The 22,057-nt window shown below is 39.3% G+C and overlaps 2 protein-coding genes and 1 long non-coding RNA gene across 4 annotated transcripts; all 3 read left to right on the top strand.

Annotated features, from left to right (window-relative positions):
* The first annotated feature begins 132 nt into the window (after positions 1-132).
* LOC101467677 (C-type lectin domain family 10 member A) lies at positions 133-4,901 on the top strand. Of its 2 annotated transcripts, none has more exons than XM_014413125.3 (9): positions 133-230; positions 1,015-1,083; positions 1,177-1,284; positions 1,480-1,578; positions 3,110-3,175; positions 3,258-3,350; positions 3,429-3,583; positions 3,900-4,009; positions 4,254-4,901. In XM_014413125.3, the coding sequence occupies exons 2-9, from the start codon at positions 1,029-1,031 to the stop codon at positions 4,405-4,407; spliced, it is 840 nt and encodes a 279-aa protein (XP_014268611.3). In that variant the 5' UTR covers positions 133-230; positions 1,015-1,028; the 3' UTR covers positions 4,408-4,901. The 2 variants fall into 2 exon arrangements, with proteins under 2 accessions (XP_014268611.3, XP_014268610.3); XM_014413124.4 differs by having other exon boundaries at positions 147-230; positions 1,020-1,083.
* A 3,445-nt stretch (positions 4,902-8,346) lies between these two features.
* LOC101467359 (C-type lectin domain family 10 member A) lies at positions 8,347-22,038 on the top strand. Its single transcript, XM_004571574.2, has 11 exons — positions 8,347-8,404; positions 11,767-11,846; positions 11,920-12,027; positions 12,865-12,963; positions 17,334-17,432; positions 19,389-19,487; positions 20,076-20,141; positions 20,214-20,306; positions 20,390-20,544; positions 20,894-21,003; positions 21,193-22,038. The coding sequence occupies exons 2-11, from the start codon at positions 11,783-11,785 to the stop codon at positions 21,347-21,349; spliced, it is 1,050 nt and encodes a 349-aa protein (XP_004571631.2). The 5' UTR covers positions 8,347-8,404; positions 11,767-11,782; the 3' UTR covers positions 21,350-22,038.
* LOC143416934 (uncharacterized) lies at positions 13,963-16,192 on the top strand. Its single transcript, XR_013097170.1, has 3 exons — positions 13,963-14,475; positions 15,487-15,576; positions 15,661-16,192. It is a non-coding gene; the product is annotated as an uncharacterized LOC143416934 (long non-coding RNA).
* Positions 22,039-22,057: the final 19 nt, after the last annotated feature.

Here is a 22,057-nt window from a genome sequence, read left to right as displayed (position 1 = left end):
CATTAAAAAGGAAGTTTTGAAAGCAACTTCTGTAAAACTTGGGCTGATTCACTTTAAAATCTAGCGAATATGATGATAAACACGAAGCTAAGACCCCCAAAATGTTGTGACATACCCATAAAAATGATGAGTGAGTGTTTTCACACAGCTAGTTGCATGAAGGGCAGGAAGAGGAGGAAATATCAATCTTTATGTCTGAGAATCCCTGCTACTTCAGAGGCAGAACAAAGGTGAGAAACTCTTTCATTATTAATTTGTTTGTAACAGTGTGAATTGGGTTTGATTTTTGAATCAGTTTAGTAATTTTAAACACAGCTTTGTATATTTATTGAAAATATACATAAATGCAGTTAGAGTTTACATTTAAACTGCTTTGGTTTGATTCTTTTCAACATAAAGATTCAAATCTATAACAGGTTAAATTAAAATGCAGAACTGATTCTTTATACTTTGCTTCCAAGCAGCAAGACTTTAAGATGGTCTTGAGCAGAAGTTCTCCAGGCTTTCTTAAGGTCTTTTTTTTCCCCATTGGCTGCTTTTTCACCCATTGTCAGTCCAGTTCCTTAATATTTTCAGCATAGACCGCATTTACCGATGGGGACATAAAGAACTTTCATCTTTGGGCACATTTTCAGGCTCAACAAATGTTGCTGACCTCTATAATTAGAACAAGAGTCTAATGAACCTAGTTTGAGGTTAGGATAGGGGAGCATACGAGACGTGTACCCTGTAACTCAGACTATTTCAGGAACAGCAGGTCCGGGGGAGGTTGAGGTCAGGAGACAACTGTCTGGACAAAGAAGTGGCAGGTCTAAAAAACAACAAAAAACTGTGCTGCAGATAAACAGTATCTGAAAATCAAATCACTGAGAAAGATGAAAAAATTAAACACTTCATTTTTCAGCATGGCAACGATCCCAAGCACACTGTTAATGCAATAGGATTAGAATAGCTATTTTTTGAGAATCTTTTTGAGCAGATTTCTTTGCTTTTTTAAATTTCTTATTTAACCAGACTAGGTGGCCGCGATGTCTGACGTACCTTATGAGAATAATTGGGACAACACTGCCCTCTGGACCAAAGGTATCTGTTTGAGCTTGAGTAGGCAACTTATTTGATTTTAGGATTTTAAGATCTACTTGTGAAGCAGTAACTATGTCTGTCTCTGTCTGTCAGATTCTCCACCGCACTTCGTCTCACCGATGTCCAGGTTCAAACGCTGGTTATTTCCTGGTCTGACTGCTGTGATCCTGTTGATTCTGATCATAGTGCTTGGAGTTACCAGTGAGTATATAACAGACACATAAACAGAGATTTCTTTATGACTAATTTTACTCCGCTGAACTTTTTGTGATTATGCTGATATGCTTTGTAAGGCTGTCACTTTTATTACATTACAGGCTATGCTCACTGTTTTAGTTACTATAACACAAGCTTAGCTAAATATTATTTTTATTTGCTGTCGTTTTGTGTGTTCAGATACAAAGACATCAAAATATCTGTGGTCTGTGGATCAGAGAGTTTCCAACATGAGTGACATCATCCAGTCATTTAACACCTCACTGCATCAAGCTCAAGGTAAAATGCCTGTTAGTCAATGTCTTTGTCACACATAGTATTAGAAAACTAAATGTGGTTAGTTCATATGTAAAGACTTTATAAGTCAGACTTTCTAAGTTAACAGATTTGCGGATTTGCAGTGTAACCCACAACATCCAGAATTTTATGGCTCCCTAAAGACAAGACCTACTCCAGGTCTTTCCAGTCATTTGGGATAACTCGGTCTGACCAGCAGCATTCATCTAATCCAAGTCACCAGAACGTAGTGATCACTTTACAGTGCTGCTTTTCTCTCTGAGAGTCTAAGACATAAGATCAGAATATATGACAACAAAGTTAATTACTGACCCTTAGCCTACGGCGCTCAAACACCATATGCACTTATGAGCCACCTTGAACATGATGTTTGTGATGCCTGGTACAGAAGTGAAATAACAAAATACCAGTCTGGTTCAAATCAGACTGGGTAGTGCTTGCAATCTACAGGTGTCTACTATGTCACCCACATGAGCTTTTAAAGGCACCACGGCGATTTATGTAGTCCCCAACAAGGACTGTAGGATTCGATCAAAAATTAACCAAGAAGATTTGGTGTTCTCAACTGCTGCACAAGTGCGCACATTCAAAAGGATTACCCTCTGTGAGCTAAATGTTCATAGAGGTGACTTTCACTTTCTGGGATTGTGATTCCACAATCCTTCCTTTAGAAAGAAGTGAGGCCAAGGTCTAGTGATGGTGAGATGAAGCCTCGTGATGAACTGAAGCTTTCCATCCAACAGGTCGACGGTCCAATATGGTTCCAAGTATTGTGATGATTCATTTGCTCTACTGCGCCATCAAGTGGACGATTCAAGTGGACGATTCAAGTGAAACAGGCTCTGTGATTATAATGATGTGATGTGTAAACCTCTAAACTAAATAAATAAATTGTTTTCATAGTTATTTACCCCAAATATTGTCTCAGTCTGATACAAAAGAGAAAGTGGAAACTATCAGGACAGAATTTTAACTGTGTAATCATGCTTATATCTACATCTGGATAATGACACAAACTAGTGTGTGGCGCTTCACTTTTTAATAAACTAAAAGACAGAAATCAGATTAATAATCAAAACTCCCCCGAGATTACCCGACACATGCTTCGAAGCTACGGCACACAGGACACATCACTACCAATGTCACTCCACCTTCTTAACAAGGTCAGGTTTCTTCCTTATGACTGTAGTGATGTTCCAGATACAAAAAAGTCTATAATTCTGAGGGTCAGCAGGCCAATTGGTCTTCGCTAAGGCAAACCCCATCGAGGCCTAACGCCCCAAAGCTACCAGTTTCCTTGAGGCCCCGGTTAGCCAGTGCTGTCTCAGTACTAGGTGCTTTTAAATAGCTGCCTTTCACCTATTCCATTTCATATTAAGACACTTTGGTTTTCCCATAGCCCTTCTGTTCCTTAACAACATCTTATCTGAAGGATTTTTGAGGTATTCTAAATTAATCAGTGAACTAGCCACAGTGTCAAATATGCTAACATGCTAAATCTTTTTCTTTCTAGAAACAGCTAAACAAGTTCAGCAGCTACAGTTTACTGTTGAGAACAACAAGGACCGGCTTACCTCAGGTCTGTTTGCCCCGCTGTAGATTTTACTGCTGGTGATAACTCTAAACATCATGTTTAACTTCTGTTTGTGCTGTGTAAACAGTGTCGGAGGCCATGAAGCAGCTGGCACTCATCGACACACTCACCAAGAATATTGCAGCCATCAAATGTTCCCTTGAACACATCATCAACAACAGTGCGTTTACCATATTTTACCATTTTACACATCTGCAGACTGAATTTCACATCCGTGGTAACTGTTTCTCTCTGTCAGGTTCAACTACAGGTAGTTGTTGTCCTGTGGGTTGGACTGTGTTTGAGTCCAACTGTTACTTCTTCAGCAGTGATTCTCAGTCCTGGACTGGGTCCAGAGACTGGTGTGAAACACAACAAGCCCACCTGGTCATTCTGCGTAACGACAAGGAGTGGGTAAGACCTGCCCACACCCGTCACATAATCTACTATGAAACACTTTTTGCAATATTGTGCAATATTGTATTGTACCACAAGATGGAGTAGTGAGTCAATGTAATTTTTATTTAAACAGCTTAGTCATTAAATACAAATTCTTATTTGCAAACATATTCTGGGAAAAGGCCTGTTGAATATTTATCTCTGTCTTAGCAGAGACAAATATTCAAAAGAGCAGGAACACATCTCACAACAAATTGAGACACACACACACAAACAATAATTTTTTGTTTGTTTGTTTTTTTCCAAATGCCGTCATTGTTTCTTTATCCAGGACTTTGTGACCCGTAATACAATCCCTCAATTGTACTGGATTGGTTTGTCTGACTCCAGAACTGGGAGGTGGGAGTGGGTGAACCAGACACCATACAGGATTGAGCGCAGGTCTGTTTCAGTAACAAAAAATATAACTTCTCTGTTATTTTCTCCTGTCATGCTGCATTAACTGTGTACGGCCACTTAATATCAATTAACTCGAGACACAAGGATGAAAATGACTATTTCTTGCATTTATAAAATATTCTCTAACCTGCAATTTAAAACTCAAGGTCCAATTAAAAATCTGAAAACTTTCTGTTACATTTTCTCCTGTTTACCTGTGTTCCCCTTGATGAATGTGCATTTTCAGGCGATGGGGACCTGGGCAGCCTGACAGCTGGACTGGGCACGGTCTTGGAGGGGATGAAGACTGTGCTCACCTTCACAGTGATGGACGCCTGAATGACCACCACTGCTCCGCCAGGTTCCGCTTCATCTGTCAGAAACACAGCCTGAACATTTGAACACATTCGTTTGCCTGGCTCCGCCCACAAACTGCTCTCCAACTACTGTTGATTACAAAGAAAATTTCATAGTGGGGCGCTGTTGAGCTTGGCCAGAATGAATGGGACTCTAAGGAGTCCATGATTTACAGGTTGTGTTTTTGTTGTAGTAAAATACCTTTCTGTGAGTATTAGGGACATCACACCACCAGGTCCAGTTTATCCCAGATCACGAAGCCTAACACTTTGTGCTCTTTAGCTTCACCTACCACCATTCAAACTGAACAGGCTTACTGTGTGCATGTTTTAGATAGTACACAAGAGTCACTGTGATGTCACACATTGATTATAGACTCACTATGTTGGGTTTTCGGTGCCAGAAACAATAAGCAGACTGGGTGAAGTGTTAAGTTATCAGTTGTGTGCATCTCAGACAACTGAAACATAAAAATTGTACTACAGTTGTACAAACAATGCTACAATGTAAACCTAAATAAAAAGTATCCTTCCATCCATCCATTTTCTTCCACTTGTTCTTGTCAGGGTCATGGGGTGGCTGGAGCCTAGCACAGGGCGAGAGGCCGGGTACACCCTGGACAGGTCACCAGTCCATCGCAGGCCTAATACAAAGAGACAGACAACAATTCACACTCATATTCACACTTAAGGGAAATTTAGGATCACTGATTAACATAACCCCACTAACTGCATGTCTTTGGACTGTGGGTGGAAGCAGGAGTACCTGGAGGGGTGATCAATAATTGAGCTCTGTGGAACTCCACAACCTGTGAGAGAACACTCTGTGATGTCCCGGCGTTTTCGGTGGAAGAAACACATCACGATGAACACAATCAATTTACTAGATCTTCCTTGCGAGGATGATTCAGACTTGCATCAAGAAATTCTATGTTTTTTCTTTAGGATTTCTCGAGTTTTGGCTTCTGATTTCATTTTGTTGATTTCTTTTGTTGGGTTTCTGATGTTCTTAGGTTAACTCAGTCTTTTTTTTGTCCATTGCCTTTGACCTCTTGTCTCTGGTCACTTCCTTTTTCAACGTTATTCTCTGATGCGTCTTGTTCTAGATGCACTTTGCTTTTTGTTTCGCTCTTTGCAATTATATGCCCTGCTCTCATTGTCTCAACCTTTGATTGCTCTTGCATGTGCTCTGTCCCCTCCACCATCTGATTCCTCACGTAAACTTTAGTTTACTTAAAGAAAAAAAAACTTGCCTTCTTTGTTTTTGTAAAATTGTTTGTCAATATTTTTTTCAGCTTGCATGCTTTTTATGTTGGATGACCCGAGTCTCCTGACAACTTTTAGTTTACATTTTCAATTGAAATAAAGTTGCTTTTACACCCAGAGTACTTCCTCTGTTTGGGTCATCTCTCCTGAATTATACTGAAACTTTCAGTGACTCCGATACAGTGAAGCTTTTAGTTCACTTGTCCCAATAATATTTTATTCATTTATTGGTTTCACAAGGCAAAACATATCTACTTACAGTGAGCATATGATAAATCTGATGTAGTCCATGCAATGACACAACCAATCCTAACAGCTGCAGGTGTCTAAAAGGGAGTTTTTCCTTCCCACTGTCACCAAGTGCTTGCTCAAATGAGGTCGTCTGATTTTGGGGTTTTTCTCTATATTATTGTAGTGTCCTTATGATATAAAGTGCTTTGAGGTTGTTGTTTATTTTTCCAGTAATTTAAAATAGGCACACCAAGCTCAGCAAATGGAAGTTCCTATCTATATCAGATATTATGGTGTCATCATTTTGCATAGCAACAGCATAGTAATGGCTGAAATTTTGTACTGCTGTTTTGCAGTCATGCACTTATAAAACTTCATAAAAGCATCATCTCATAGTTCTACCCACAAGTTACAGCCACAAAATGTTGAATTAACACTTTCATGCATGAATTATGAAAACCTCAATCAGGATCTTTTTTTCTTAGGCATTTTATTCATCTTTAGGGATGAAAAGATGAATAAAAATACTTCAGAAAAAATCATGGGTGAGGGTTAAATAACAAAAATTACAATGAAACACACCATACATTAAGTGACACGTCAGTGTCCAATATAGTGGTTTATGTGCAAGTAGACCATCAACACTGACACAAATACAAGAAAACAGCCTTTGAATAACTGCCCACTGTAGTGACCACTATGTGTGAAAGGGTTAAATATGATACAAAATGACCCCATTACACTGCCTGGCAAACACCTAGCAACAAGCTAAAATGGATCAGTTTCAGCATTTATTTATCTACAATACCTTATAAAAACGTGTCTTTGAAATTTTAAAGCAAACAGTACTTCAACATGGGCATGTCCCAGGGAAGCAAAAATATTAAAACCTGTTATTAAATCTTTCGTTTTTGATCCCAACCTTTTCCAAGGCTATTTGGTGGGAAAAGGTTTGCAAATTCACCACATCTGTCATGCCAGATGTTTAATTACCTCTTGTTTATCACAACTGTAACTCCAAAAAGCGGGGAAAGGGAAATGTGCATATCAGTGTGACTATCAATGTTTTGTACATTAGTTATTAGCCCTGATAGAACAGGATTTTCCCTGTAAAGGGTGATTTTTAAAAAGTGCACAATCAGAGTTCACTCTGAGATGAAGGCATTTGTCAGGCTGCTGAGTCAGCTGACAGTTTCCTACCAGCATAGATGGATTATCTATGAGCAACACTTTTGTTTGACTTTTGAAAAAAATACATTTTTGTTTTATATATGTAGACATTGAATAAGAAACTGCTTCAATGGACTGCTTCATCGTTAATGGTCGCAGGGACATAAGAACTGCGTATTTAAAAAAGCAACCAAATCTGAAGGAAAGCTTAAAGGTTTTTGTGACTTTTTAAGTTTAAAAACCGAACCTTTCTCTGCAGATTAAACTTACATTGCAAAAGAAAAAGTTACTCAAGCATGTTAGCGTCATTAATCAAGACTACCAACACTATAAATTAATCTGTGTATGAGCAGATACGGCTGCCTCCAAACACAAACTTTCATAACCCTTCGATGTGAATTAGTGCAAAAAAAAAAAAGACAATCTGCTCTACAATTGTCAGTTTTAGTCTTATGATTTCATGAATGCAACAAAACCTGGTATCACTGTATTGAACATGCAAAGTTAGAGTGTTTATAATCATCATAATGATCATAAATACAGTAAAAGATTTTAATTATTTTAGTTATTTTTTTGTGTGTGAAAGATTTAGGGGTGTTTGTGAACTTTAGTGTTCTGTTTTTTTTAGGGAAGCAAAACCTGCCCAGGTTTTGCTTCATTTTATAGCTGATTCAGAGCTGATTCAGAGCTGATTCAGAATGAACAGCATGTGCAACAGAGAGCTGATATTCATGACAGCATGGAGCCAGATTCACTTAAAATGATCATAAATATACTAAAAAACTGTAATTGTGTACAGCTATACAGATGCTGGTTTGTGAGATACAAATCTCACAGTGATGTTAACAAGCTCTTGTTTTTTCGTTTACTTATATTTCACACTGTGGGCCGTGTTACCTTCAGTTTAAAGCTCACTAAATGGTTTTGTGGCTGCATACAGATTTATTTGGTCAAAAATGTCTGATAAAAGTAGCCGACCCCTTCACACTTTGTGCTCAATGATGCTCCTGAAAGCCAGCATTAGCTCTGTGTTTGATGTGACTGACGAGAGCAATTTTTTTGTGTGAAAGGTAGAGCAGTGTGTGTGAACTTTAGTGTTCTGGTTGATTTAGGGAAGTAAAACTGACAATAGATTCCCTTTCTGAAAAACCCCCAAAAATGTCTTACAAGTTGATTCACAGGAAAAAATAGCACGTGAAGCAGAGAGCTGATGTTATTGGTGGCACGGAGCCAGATTCACTTAAAAAAACGATAACTGGGCATTCAAACTCAGTTCTGTATTTCATGGGTGGGACAGAGGAGACCATATATATTTTACCATCAGGGGAAACAGACGGCATATTCTTCTTCTCTGGTCAATCTACAGAAAAAAGAGGTGAGAAACCCCTTCTATTTCTTATAATGTCCAAATTTTACCCTCACAGTATGACTATTTTCTATCCTTAAAGTAAAGGACAGAAAATATTAATATTTTTAACACACATTGTGTTAGAATTTGATTCTTTTTAGTTTTTTGTCTTTTCCCATGCAATTTTGTTTCTTCGTAACTACATAATTATGAGATAAAATTTGTAAAATTTGCAAGGCTGCAATAAACACATTTAAATTCTCTCCAGAAGTTGATTCTGTTCATCTGGATGTAACGTTTTCAGTGGGAGAAACGTTTTGTCACTCATCCAAGTGACTGATCAGTGGTTGTTGATCAATGGTCATGACAATTTGCATAATTATGATTAAGCAACTGACCTCCCAGCCCATTGTTCCTTCAGTGGTGCTGGTTTTAGTCATTATGCAAACGTCTATAAGAAAGTAAGTAAAATGTATTTACATAGCACTTTTTAAAACAGGAAGTTATTTCAAAGTGCTTCACATGGTAATAAAAGCATATCAAACGAAACAATAAAACACTATAAAGAGGGTATAATAGCATAGCCAATAAAACAGTATACTACACATGAATATTACCTAAATGCCTGTCTAAACAGATGTGTTTTTAGCTGTTTTTTTTTTTTAAAAGAAGCTACAGAGTTGATGGTGCGTAGGTAAAGGGGAGGTAAACTGTTCCACAATATTGGAGCCAAGGTTTTAAAATCGCGATCCCTCTTGGTTTTCAAACGGGTCCATGGAATGGTTGGAAGACCCTTATCAGTGGATCTAAGGATTTGGTTTAGAGAGTACGGTTGGAGAAGCTCAGTGACATAAGTGGGGGCCTCACCAAGTAGGGACATGAATGTAAGAGTAAGGATTTTAAACTGATATCTATACTCAACCGGAAGCCAGTGCAAGCCTTAGACCAGGGGTGGGCAATCTCAGTCCACGAGGGCCGGTGTCCCTGCAGGTTTTAGATGTGTCCTCGAACCAACACAGCTGATTGAAATGGCTAAATCAGCTTCTCAACAGGTCCTGAAGTTCTCTAGAGGCCTGGTAACGAACTAATCATGTGATTCAGGTGTGTTGACCCAAGGTGAGATCTAAAACCTGCAGGGACACCGGCCCTCGTGGACTGAGATTGCCCACCCCTGCCTTAGACAGACAAGAAAAGACTGTGTTACAGTATGAGAGGAGATGAGGACATGGACAAGCATCTCTAAGCATCTCCAATGAAGTAGGTAGGACATCAACTGGACTCACTGAGGGTTTCATTTGGGTCAGTATTTCTGATAGATCTTCTAGAGAAACTGGGTGAAAGGTTGGGGAAACCTGCAGTCAGCTGAGACAGAAGTCACTTGGATGAGTGACGAAACATTTATGCACTGAAAACGTCCAGATGAACAGAATCAACCTTTGGAGATTAACTTAAACTGGATGATTGAGCATGCATCAAGACATTAAAACCCACTTCAGCTCACTCCATGCTAACATCGACCAGGAATTTCCAAAAGGGACTGAACTTCGCAAGCACGAGTTGGCCACTTTGAAAAGCAGATACAGTTTTTCCAAAAATTTACGAAGCGGTCAGAGACCATAACGCTCGCATCCTATCAGCTGGCTTGGAACATTGCACGGGCTAAAAAGCCACACAATGAAGGGGAGTTCGTTAAATATGCCTCAGTGACGTTTTTGAAAACGCATGGTATCAGACGTCCAACTGTCCCGCCACACTGTTGAACACAGAATATCGGACATTAACACGGCTATTGAATCACAGTTGCACTCTGACCTTCAAGCATGTGAGTATTTTAGTGTCGCATTGGATGAGAGTTGTGATATACAAGACAAGCCTCAGTTGGCAATATTTGAACGGTCTGTGTCAAACGATTGTGTGATCAAAGAAGAACTCCTGGATATTGTGCCATTAAAAGACAGAACCCGTGGCATAGATGTGAAAGAAACCATGATGGCTGCATTTGAAAAAGCAGATCTGCCCATAACAAAATTAACTGCAATAGCCACGGATGGAGCACCAGCCATGATGGGATCTGTGAACGGGCTTGTGGGGCTGTGCAAAGCTGACCAAACTATTCCTGACTTTTGGAATTTCCACTGCATCATCCACATGGAGCAACTCGTGTCTCAATCATTGTATTGTCATGAAGCCTGTGATGGAAATCGTCAATTATATCTGCACATATGCGCTTAACCACAGGCAATTCAAGAATCTCATCGCTGAGCTGGACCAAGGGCTTCCAGGTGACCTGCCGCTGCACTGCACTGTGAGGTGGCTGTCAAAAGGCCAGGTACTCTCTCGCTTCTTTGAGCTTTTGGATGCCGTGAAACTGTTTATGGAAAAGAAGGACAAGGACTATCCCGAGCTCTCGGACCTCAAGTGGATTATGGATCTGGCCTTTTTGGTCGACATGCTGTGTCACTTGGACAGACTGAACCTGACCCTGCAGGATAAGTTAAAAATGCTGCCTGACCTGGTGCAAAGTGTGTTTGCGTTTGTCAACAAACTGAAGCTGTTCAAGACACATATTCAAAAGGGAGATTTAACGCATTTTCCCACTCTGCTAAAAGCCAGCGGGCAAGTCGCCAGCGCTGCCCTGAGTAAGCAAAGAGCCAGATATGCAGCGCTGATTGAAAATTTGCACGAAAGCTTCGTGACCTGGTTCCATGATCTACAACTGAAAAGGCCACAGGTTGAACTGAGAGTTTGTGTGTGTGAGACAGTGCACACAATGTTCATTGTTGAAAATGACTGGCCTGTGGTTTTAGTACTGTAGGAGTCCATTTCTGTCATTATCATGTTGGTGTGTGTGTGTGTGTGTGTGTGTGTGTGTGTGTGTGTGTGTGTGTGTGTGTGTGTGTGAGAGAGAGAGAGAGCGAGAGAGAGGGAGAGGCAGGAAAGGATGGGTGATGTTCATGTGTGCCCATGCGTATGATGTGGCTCTTTGCGGTAACACAGTAAAAAAAAAGTGGCTCTTGGTCTCTGACTGGTTGGCCACCCCTGTTCTAAAGGCTCAATCTGTTTTGTTCTATAGCTGACTCTTCTTGGAAGCAGTATCATAGTCGTAATAACAAATGTATATAATACAGATGGTAATGTAGTTGATGCAACAGATAACTTCATACCATATTTAATGAAGTCATCCTGACTTTTATCTTCCACACCCTCAAAGTGGATTCAACCCTGACTCGTGTTTTTTTAACCACCTTTTTCCTTTTTTTTCTTCCTTTTTTAAATTATATTTTCATATTATCATAATTAAAACTGAGCATGTTGCTGATAAAAAGCAGCTGAATGTGGAAGTTGTTGGTTACTTACTCACTCAGTGTTATCATGGTTTTATTATCCAGTAAAAACAGCAAGCAGATGACAACAATGGACCAATACCATTATGTGAAGGACCAGGATGGTAGTACGCTCTGGATCAGTGGTAACTGCTTGTGTCTGAGTTGGTAATGTCTTTGTTTTGACTTCTGATTTATGAAATTATATTTGTCTGTCAGAGACTCCACCCACCCCCCGGTTGGCTGTCTCTAGGTTCAGACGCTGGTTATTTCCTGCTGTGACAGCCGTGATCCTGTTGACTGTGATCATAATCCTGGGAGCTAGCAGTAAGTATGCATGTGTATTCTTGTTAATGCCATATGTGGGGACTACTGCTTTTGGGTCACTAGTAAGGCCCAACTTTTGTGAGCTTCACAAACAGTCATGTATCATGTGGTTTGTGGCTTTGATGCCTAATGACAGAAAACACGGACCTCTGAAGCACACTTCAGCATGCTGGTGCAAATAGTTACAACATGAAAAGTCCTGCAAGATTCAGACTTATTTTCCAAATCTAATAATAACACAATAATATACTATACGTTTGGTTTACAGCTGCTAGAAATGAAAAAACAGACCACTGTGACTGCACATAAAGCTAACAGAAATGTAGTCACAGTAATACTTAGCTAAAGCTAACTCTCAGACTTTATCTTGTAGAAGACTTGAAGAAAAATTTGGTCCAACATGACAGCCAATAAGTGATGATGGTTAAAACTGTTTTCCACGTTTGCAGTTTAGGGCTGCAATTATCAGTTATATTGTCATTTATTTTCATTCCACTTTATTGTGTTGTGTTATATTGAACACATTTACTTTATTTTATTTTATTTATTTATTATTTTTTGTATATTATTGTTGTGCATTTAGATTTTACTTGACATTTATATTTATAACTTTTCTTGATAGAGCAAAAAAAAAAAAAAAAACATTACCTTTTTAGTACTTTGAGATTTTTTTCCCTTAATGTTAAAATTGTTTTTCAGTAACAAAATTTTCCAGCATTTTGGGTGAGTACATGTTATGTTGTGTTATGTTATGTTGTGTGTTATGTGTTATGTTAACATATTATGTTATGCGCACTCTGTTAAATTTCTTTGTGTTTTTGTTGTCTGCTTGTTCAGACATAAAGGTGTCAAAACACCTGTGGTCTTTGGAGCAGAGACTTTCCAACCAGAAGGACGTCTTCCAGTCGCTGCATTCCTCAGTGCCTCAGGTTCAAGGTAACACACCTATTAGCTATGATAAAATATTAAAAGTAGGTTACCCTCCTGCTCTGATGGCTCCCTAGTGATTCTGAGCACATAGCCCACACAAATATTTGTTTTATGTTAAATGTTGGCAATAGTTTTCTGCGGAGCTGTGAGGCCCAGGGTTCACTTCATAGCAGTAAATACAAAAGACATCATTTGATGGTAGTAAATGTCTTAACCCTTTCATGCCCCTCTATCATGTTGATACAGAGGTATGGATTTTTCAGAATGTTCAATAAGTATTCCACTTTTAGTCAAAGGAGCTTGCAAAGAAAAGCGTCTGGACTTCTTTAAGTTGCTTGAAGACGTTTCTTCAGTTCTAAGGTCAAATGGTGGAGAGTCCCAGATATAAACCTAGTGGGAGTGACCCCCCACAGAGGGACAAAAGGACCCCCTGATGATCCTCTAATCGCCTGAGCCAAGGTGTGAAACTGGGCGTGGGTCCCAATCAGCTAGAGTTTCGGGTGTGTTCATTGTGAAACCTGGCCCCACCTTATCATGTGATTTCCTGAGGTCAGATGGCCCAGGATGTGAGTGGGCGTTAAGGTGTCTGGGAAGGGATCTCAAAACAGGATTATAGATGGCAGAGAGTTGGTGTCGTAAACCCCCGCCTCTGTTCAAAGATGGTCGCTCACAGTGGACATAGATACTTCTTTCACTCCTCTTTCAAACCATCTGTCCTCTCTGTCCAAAATGTGAACATTGGCATCCTCGAAAGAGTGTCCTTTATCCTTAAGATGCAGATGGACTGCTGAGTCTTGTCCCGTGTACACTCTAAAAAATATTCGTGGTGTTTGTAGGTAGAACTTAACAAAAAAGCATTTTTCTACTTAAAAAAGTAAGTTGTCTACATGTACACGTTTCAGTGAGTTGACTAATCAATGTTATAAGTCAGTGCAACACAGAAATTAATAAACACCTCCTTAACTTAAATGTTTGAGTATATTGAACAAAATACTTTTGTCATCAATCAACAACACAAAATATTAAGTTTGTGTAACATGTAAAAGTGAGCTTGAACATCCTTCGTGTTTGACCTGCCCATAACTGGACCATAACGAAAAAATAATTACAACTGCCATAAAAAAAGACGGAACGGAAAAAAACAGAGGTTGGCACCACTACCTGGTAAGTTTCTTGTTTTATAGTCTTTTATAAATATGTACTAGTTACAGGAATTTACTGCTTAAGTTTAGTCTGACAATGGCAGCTACATGATGTGAATTGACACTCTGTGTTATGCTAGTTGTTACTCTATAAAAGTATAAAAGAGCGTTTGTATTTTTTCCTGTTATTAATGAAATCTGTCAATTAAATCTGTCACTCTGGTGGTTACTTTGGTTAGCCATAGGTGTGTATGAGACCATGCATACAGCAGAGGGTAACCCCGTAGCATATGTTCGTATCATCACAGGCGTAGCAGTTGTCTGCATTCTTATCACTTTGTGGGAGTAGAGGTGTGTTTCCCCTAGACTGTGTTCGGTGAGTTAACTAAGCATTGAATTTCAAAATAGATTAATTACAAGTTATATTTGTACACTTTAAATTTGATGGTTTTAATCATAGTTTAGCATAGTAAAGTTGCTAAAGTTAAAGTTGTTAGCTAGCTTTCTTTTAGCTTGCAAACGTTCCTCGCAATTGTCAATTTTTCCACTTATACTTAAAATTTGTCACTTGTCAGGGTGCATTTGGTTAGCTGATAGACCTTGCAGACAGCACAGCATGTTCAATTTGAACCTGTATATGTTCAAATTAACCAGTCAGCAGCTGCCTGCATTTTTATCTACCATGGTGTCAGAGTAAATTTGTGTTTCGACGGTCTTGGGTGAGGTAACTAATTACTGACAGAGTGTGAGTAAAAGTATTTCTATCAAATGTATTGATATTTTAAGCTCAAATGTGAAATATGCCTGAGGTTAAAGTTAGTTGACCTAGCAAGAAAAAAACAAAATTGTGTGTGTGCACATAAGACTTGCTTTCGTTACCTTCTGTAATTGTAAGCATAATGTGAAGTGTGGGATTGTAGCATGTCAACAGTGGTCTTCAAATAATTAAAAAGAAAATTCTCTCACACATTTGGATATGACACAATTTTTCCAATTTTAAATTACAGTCTGTAGATTTATTTATTTATTTAGTTTTTGGATTCATCTTTTCAGTGTTTCATTGTGGTGTTTTAGAGAAGGTTTTATACTTAAAATAACTTAACTCAAAAGCCTTGGTAAGCCTTTGTAGTCTTTTATAGTCCTTAGAGCTCAACAAAAACTGTTTGAAATAGTCTCCAAATCTAGGTTACATTTACTTTCACTCACCTTAACCTACTGCTAGCAAAGGGTGCATTGAAAGCAGGGCAGTATGTAACAGATTAAATTCAAGTTATAAAAATTTAATTGTTTATTTGTTAAAAACAAAAATTAAATCAATAATTAGCAAAACGCTAGTCCTATGAATGTAATGTGTTTGACTTTTGGCCTAGTAAACTTTATTCTCCAGAGTTCGGTGGAAACAAGAAGAGAGGTCGCAATCCGTTGCCTGGTGGTGTATTTGAAAGAGAAAGAAGAGGATCTCTTCAGAGAACAGCTGGTAGGTAAATCTCACATTGTTTTGTGTTATATTTTTAAATAGCATATAAAATACCGACATGTTTCTTTTTAACCTACTTGCCAGGATGGTGAAGAACAGTTCTCAGAAGAAGTGGTAAAGATCGTAGTCACCAGACGTGCAGCAGTGTCTCTTCCAGCCGTCGCTAAAATTGTGATTGAAGGAACAGCTGTCCTGGAAGACCTTGATGTGCCCAGAGCATGTGCCTTAATGATGGGACTTATATACGCTCTCAATCTGAGCTACCCCAAACAAGTAAAGAACACTCTAGAGGTATTCCAGAAGGTGTTTCTGGAACTTGATGGGCTTAAAGCCAGCCAACGGGTAATGTCTCTTAAGTACAAACTTAGTGGTTCTCAAAGTCGGTCATCAGGCCCCACTGCTCTGCTTGTTTCTATTAATAACTAAACACTGTTGATTGGCTGGTGTGTTCAGTTAATCAGAAGTTGTAGACACCATTGTGGATGAAGAAAAACGAAGTGAATTGGTATGTTTTAGCTTCTGATTCAACACACCTTGTCCAAGTAATAAACATGCTACATTTTCTTTTGTTACTGAGGTTGTTTGCGGAGGAATTGTACTGAAATATATTATTGTTTTTGCCCACTCATTTATAATTAAAGGGCTGCTGTAATGTTTGATTTATGTTGTATGACACAGAAGTGTATTACTTCGAAAATGTTATGCAATAAACTGTTTCATCAGCTGGAATAATTTAAATGGCTATGTTTGCATGGATAATTGTGAGTAGGATATATGTAAAAAAGTAAGTTAGATTAACTCAACTAATGTAATTTGTCAACTCAATATTACCAGAAATTCTAAATTAATATTAGGTTGCTTAAACTTAATTATGCTTTTACAGGTCAAAGTAAATCATGTTGGTTTGTTGAACCAGTTGAGTTAGCCAAACCTAAAAATTACTTGCTGGATTTACTTAATAATATGCAAAATTTGTAACTTAAAAAGCTGAGTGGAAATTGTTACCTCAATTTTTTTAAGTTGAGCCAACAAAACATTTTTTAGAGTGTAGGTGGCTCTTCTGTGTTGTGCCATGCGCTTGTGAAGTGGCTGTTTGGTCTCTCCGATGTAGAGGTCTGGGCATTCCTCGCTGCACTGTACAGCATACACCACATTGTTAAGTCTGTGTTTTGGCGTTTTGTCTTTCGGGTGAACCAGTTTCTGTCTGAGTGTGTTGCTGGGTCTGAAATACACTGGGATGTCATGCTTGGAGAAAACTCTCCTGAGTTTCTCTGATACACCGGCTACATAGGGGATGACAATGTTGTTGCGTCTGTCCTTCTTATCCTCCCTCGCTGGTGTCTGGTCTTCTTTTCTGTGCCTCTTAGCTGACTTTAAGAACGCCCATTTAGGATAGCCGCACGTTTTGAGTGCTTCCTTTACATGTGTGTGTTCCTTCTTTTTTCCTTCAGGCTTAGAGGGAACATGTTCTGCCCGGTGGTGTAGGGTCCTAATTACTCCAAGTTTGTGTTCCAAAGGGTGACCTTAGAACTGAAGAAGCTTCTCGGATGAGAGGTGAAACGTCTTCAAGCAACTTAAAGAAGTCCAGACGCTTTTCTTTGCAAGCTCCTTTGACTACGCTGACCTGGATGACTGAGAACCTTCACAGACCTATTCCACTTTTAAAATCATTTTCTGTCAGTTTTTATTTCACGGTTCAGACTTTGCAGGGTTGAACACGATGGTTTTTTTTTATTTGTTTGTTTGTTTTTGTTCAGACGTAAACACGTCAAATCGTCTATCGTTTGTGGAGCAGAGAGTTTTCAACCTGATTGATGTCATCCAATTACTGAATGACTCACTGAAGCATATTCAAGGTAACAACATGTATGTATGTATGTATGATCAGAGCAAATTTGACAACACATGAAAACATAAAACTAGTAACACTAGGAAATGAGGAGCACTGAACTAAGAATGATAGAAACCAGATAAACCAGAGAAACTTGCAGCACTTTGGGTGGTTGCAGCACACAACAACAGACAGAGGGAAACACAGGGCTTAAATACACAAGGGACCAACGAGGGAACACGAAACAGGAGGGAAACACAGCTGGGACTAATCTGAGATAATGAGATGGGAAGGAAGCAAAACTGAATGAACTGAAATTTTCAAAGTAAAACAGGAAACATGAGACCTTCACAAAGACTCAAACTTAACACTGTGACATGGGCTGTATCCCAATTCAGGTTCTGCAGCCTTAAAGTACGCAGTCTCAACGATCCTCAAGGGCCGCGTACTTAAAGACCGCTAAGGCCGGAAGTGCGAGGCTTGTGAAATGGGACGGTCTAGCCTCCGTTGCGCTGCCCAGGTTGCCTAGCAACCATGATACTAACAGCTAGAAACGTTTCATATAGCATTGTTTGACAGAAATGAAGGAGAAAATCTTTTGTTCATTTGTTTGTTTGTTTCTACATGAGCTTTGATCATTCTCTGTAAGATTAAGCTCAGCTATTGAACGGTGTATATTTTAAAGCAAAGGCTTTAAAACCAAGTTAGTACAAACGTCACTAATGTCACATAACTTTGCCGACATGTGGCCAACAGTAATGTTTTAATGTTCTTTGTTATTAAACATTTGCACATAAATAAGTGACATAATATTCAGTACTTTTAAAAGTTTACTCTTCAGGCGCCCCTCATGTCATGGTCCTGGGTCGTGCGACCCAGTGTTTTGTGTTTAACCTAATTTTGATGATTATCGTTTATGGTTTGTTTAGGTTCACTAGGTAGTCCAGCCAGTTGTATATATTAAGTCTCCCTTGCCCTTCGTGTGTTTATGTCTGTGTGTCTTGTATTGTCAAGGTCATGCTGTCAGTTATGTCATCTCCCCTGTACTACGTCTCCCCGGGTCATGTGTCATGTCTAATCTGCATGTTTCCTGTTTTACTTTGAAAGCCTGTATTCACTGTCAGTGTATTCAGTTTCACTCCTCCTGTCCTGTCGTTAGGTTCATGTGTGTCAGCTGTGTTCCCATGTGTGGCCACTTCCCCTGATCATCCCTCATGTGTATTTAGTCTCTGTGTTTCATACAGTCTGTGTCGCGTCGTCTGTGTTCCCACCCCCTGTGTTCCGTATCTCCAGCCATAGCCTTTCCATAGTTTATATCCAGTTTAGGTTTCTGTTGAGTTATACTCTTATGCTGCCCTCACTCTGGTTTGTTCCTTTTCATCAGTCATAATAAAAGGCTCGCTTTTGTTTAATCCACTCCTGTATCTTCGCTTGTGTTCGCACCTGGGTCCACCACACACATTTCCGCACGGTCTGCCTCCGCAGATCATGACACCTCATCGTTTTTTTTCGGCAAAATTATCCACACCCACCGCCACGCTATGCATTCTGGGATATGTTGGGCCACGAAGTCTACACTGCCACAGCCTTAAAATTCAGGGAAATGAAGGACGCATTTCAGGGTCGCATTTCGAGCAGCCTTCGAATTGGGACAGCCTTCGGCGCGCCGCTGTGACGTAATCGGCCTTGAAATGCGGCCTTTAAGGCTGCAGACCCTGAATTGGGATACAGCCATGGAGACATGACTGACCAGCGGAACAGAGGGAACATGAAACATGGAGACAAAGTAACTAAATGTGGAACACGGGGAAGACAACTAGAAACTAGCACCTAAAAGCAAAGGAGAGCCAAAAACATGAAAAACAATAAACCAAAGAATATAAGTTAAACCAGAATTACACAAACTGGTTCACAGACCAGATCTGTGAGGTTAAACTTAATGGGGGTTTTAAAATGTATTTTCTACTTTCTGCTTGTTCAGACACAGACACATCTAATCGTCTATTATCTGTGGAGCAGAGAGTTTCCAGCCTGACTGACGCCACCCAATTACTGAGCGACTCACTGCGGCATACTGAAGGTAACACACCTATTAGTTAAACTTCACATTAGTATTCCTTCATTTGCTGTGGAAAAAAGGGAAAAGAAAACAAAGGAAAAAAACAAAATTCAGTGGTGAGTAATTGGACAGCAGTTTTCAGGGGACAGACGCCTCAAATTATGTAAAAGACTAAGTTGTGCAATTCATCCATCATAAGTTTAAGCTACTTTTTGTCATTATTTTAAAGAAGAACTTTCACCACTCTGGGGCTGTTAATTTTATTTATTTATTTATTTTTATCAATGAGGATTTATCAATATGATTAATGTGCTCTTAATAACGCACCTAGTTAAATTATGAATATATTGACTTACTGTGTTATAAAACATTTATAATCACTTCTACTGGACCACCTTTTGGTACATAAAAACATACCATATTACAAAGAATATGGCAGTGGTGTATGTCAGCTGTAGATTGGTGTTTGGACATGAAGTTATAGAAGTTGTTTCTTCAATTTTTTCGTGGCTCCAGTTAATTTGCATTGTTTTACACGTCGCAATTTCAATTTTCATTCCAGTATCCATGCTGCTAAAGTGCTAACATGCTAAATGCTTTTGTTTACAGAAATGGCTAATGACCTTCATCAGCTAAAGCTTGCTGTTGGCAACAACAAGGATCAGCTGACCTCAGGTCTGTCTGTATTACTGCACTTTCTTCTGCTGGTGATAACTTCATACGTCACTAACTGGTGTTTGTGTTCAGTGACCAAGACCCTGAAGAAGTTGTCGGTCATCGACTCTCTCAGTAAGAGTGTTGCTGCCATCAAATGTACCATCAAACTCATCCTCAACAACAGTACGTTCACTCATATTTGGCCATATCAGGAAAATGCACATCTGCACACTGCCCACATCTGTGTATCTGTCTGTATCAATCAGGTTCAGATGCAGAAGACTGTTGTCCTGTGGGTTGGACTGGGTTTGAGTCCAGCTGTTACTTCTTCAGCAGTGAGTCTCAGTCCTGGAACGAGTCCAGAGACTGGTGTGAAACACAGCAAGCCCATTTGATCATTCTCCACACTGACAAGCAGTGGGTAAGACAGTTCGTGGTAGTTTTAAGTGCCTGAGTTAAAGAAATGCGGACTTCTGTTTAGGTTGGTGAAGATGGTTCACCTCTGATTAGAGAAGCATATTCAGCGGAAAAAGATGAAGGGGACTCACATATTTAACCTTCTTGTAAAATACTATCACACGTTTCTTTATTGCTTTACTAAAAATCTACTCAACAGTTGCCCCAAAGCAAAAGTTAAGAACTACAAACTTTATTTACTATACACCCTTTGCTTTACACACACTCATGCTGCCCTGAGGATGAGACCTGCTGACCAAGCTATAAATCATCCTGAGTGATTTTCTTCAACAGCATTCTTTCTTTTTGTTTAGGACTTTGTGATCAATCAAACAATCCCTCAGTATTTCTGGGTCGGTTTGTCTGACTGGAGAACTGGGAGTTGGGAGTGGGTGGATCAGACACTGTACACTGTGGAGCGCAGGTCTGTCTCAGTCCACTCTTGTCTCAAAGCAAAACACGCACTAGTTTCAAAATGTTTTGCTTTTTATCAAGATTTGTTATATTACCTAATATATATTACCTACCTGTGTGTGTGTGTGTGTGTGTGTGTGTGTGTGTGTGTGTGTGTGTGTGTGTGTGTGTGTGTGTGTGTGTGTGTGTGTGTTTCAAGGCGGTGGAAACCTGGGCAGCCCGACAACTGGGCCCATCATGGTCATGGGCCTGGGAATGAAGACTGTGCTCACCTTCACAATGATGGACGCCTGAACGACCAGCACTGCTCCATCAAAGAACGCTTCATCTGTCAGAAAGACAACCTGAGAGTCTGAACACACCTGCAGGCCTGACTCCGCCCACTTCAGATTATAAGGAACCTCTCCAATTAAAGCACTGGATAGAAAAACAATTAATAAATACAACATAGCCTATTTAGAAACGCTCCACTTATCCAGTACAAACATACTTCAGACCACCTGTCAACTGTCAAAATTCAACTTTTAGAATTTAAGAGGTCCAGTCTTAGAACATTTCCTCAAATTTCCAGACTATGATAAAGTTCCACATTATTGTCAGAGGGGAACGCTAAACATTGGAGTTGTAGCCAGAATTCAGTTTATTTGCTTTAAGCTTCAAAATAATCCTAATACCTTGAAAACCCAAATAAATGAAGATCAGACTCTGGCTCATGTTGACAAAAGCCACATAATGTACATAATGAAACATCCCAAATGTTCTTTAGTAGACATGTAGCTGTGCATTCACTTTCACTGTGAACATGAAGAGATGTCAGATGTGCTTTGTTCCATACAGGCATCGAATGAATCCTCCTATTGATCTTTTATATTGTTTCTCTAAAACACAAATGACATTCATTGAATCTTGCGATCATGATATTTTGTAAATCACACCTCATTTGTTTATATTTTTCTAGTATGATGGGTAACAGGTGCAATTGATTGAAATGTGTCAGGGAGGAAAGTGCAAGATCTCTAAGATGTGTTGCAGTGAGAAGTCATGACATACAATAAAAATGAGAA

The sequence above is a fragment of the Maylandia zebra genome, linkage group LG3, assembly GCF_041146795.1.
Source record: "Maylandia zebra isolate NMK-2024a linkage group LG3, Mzebra_GT3a, whole genome shotgun sequence".
Classification (NCBI taxonomy): domain Eukaryota; kingdom Metazoa; phylum Chordata; class Actinopteri; order Cichliformes; family Cichlidae; genus Maylandia; species Maylandia zebra.
This window is presented reverse-complemented; position numbering and strand designations above follow the sequence as displayed.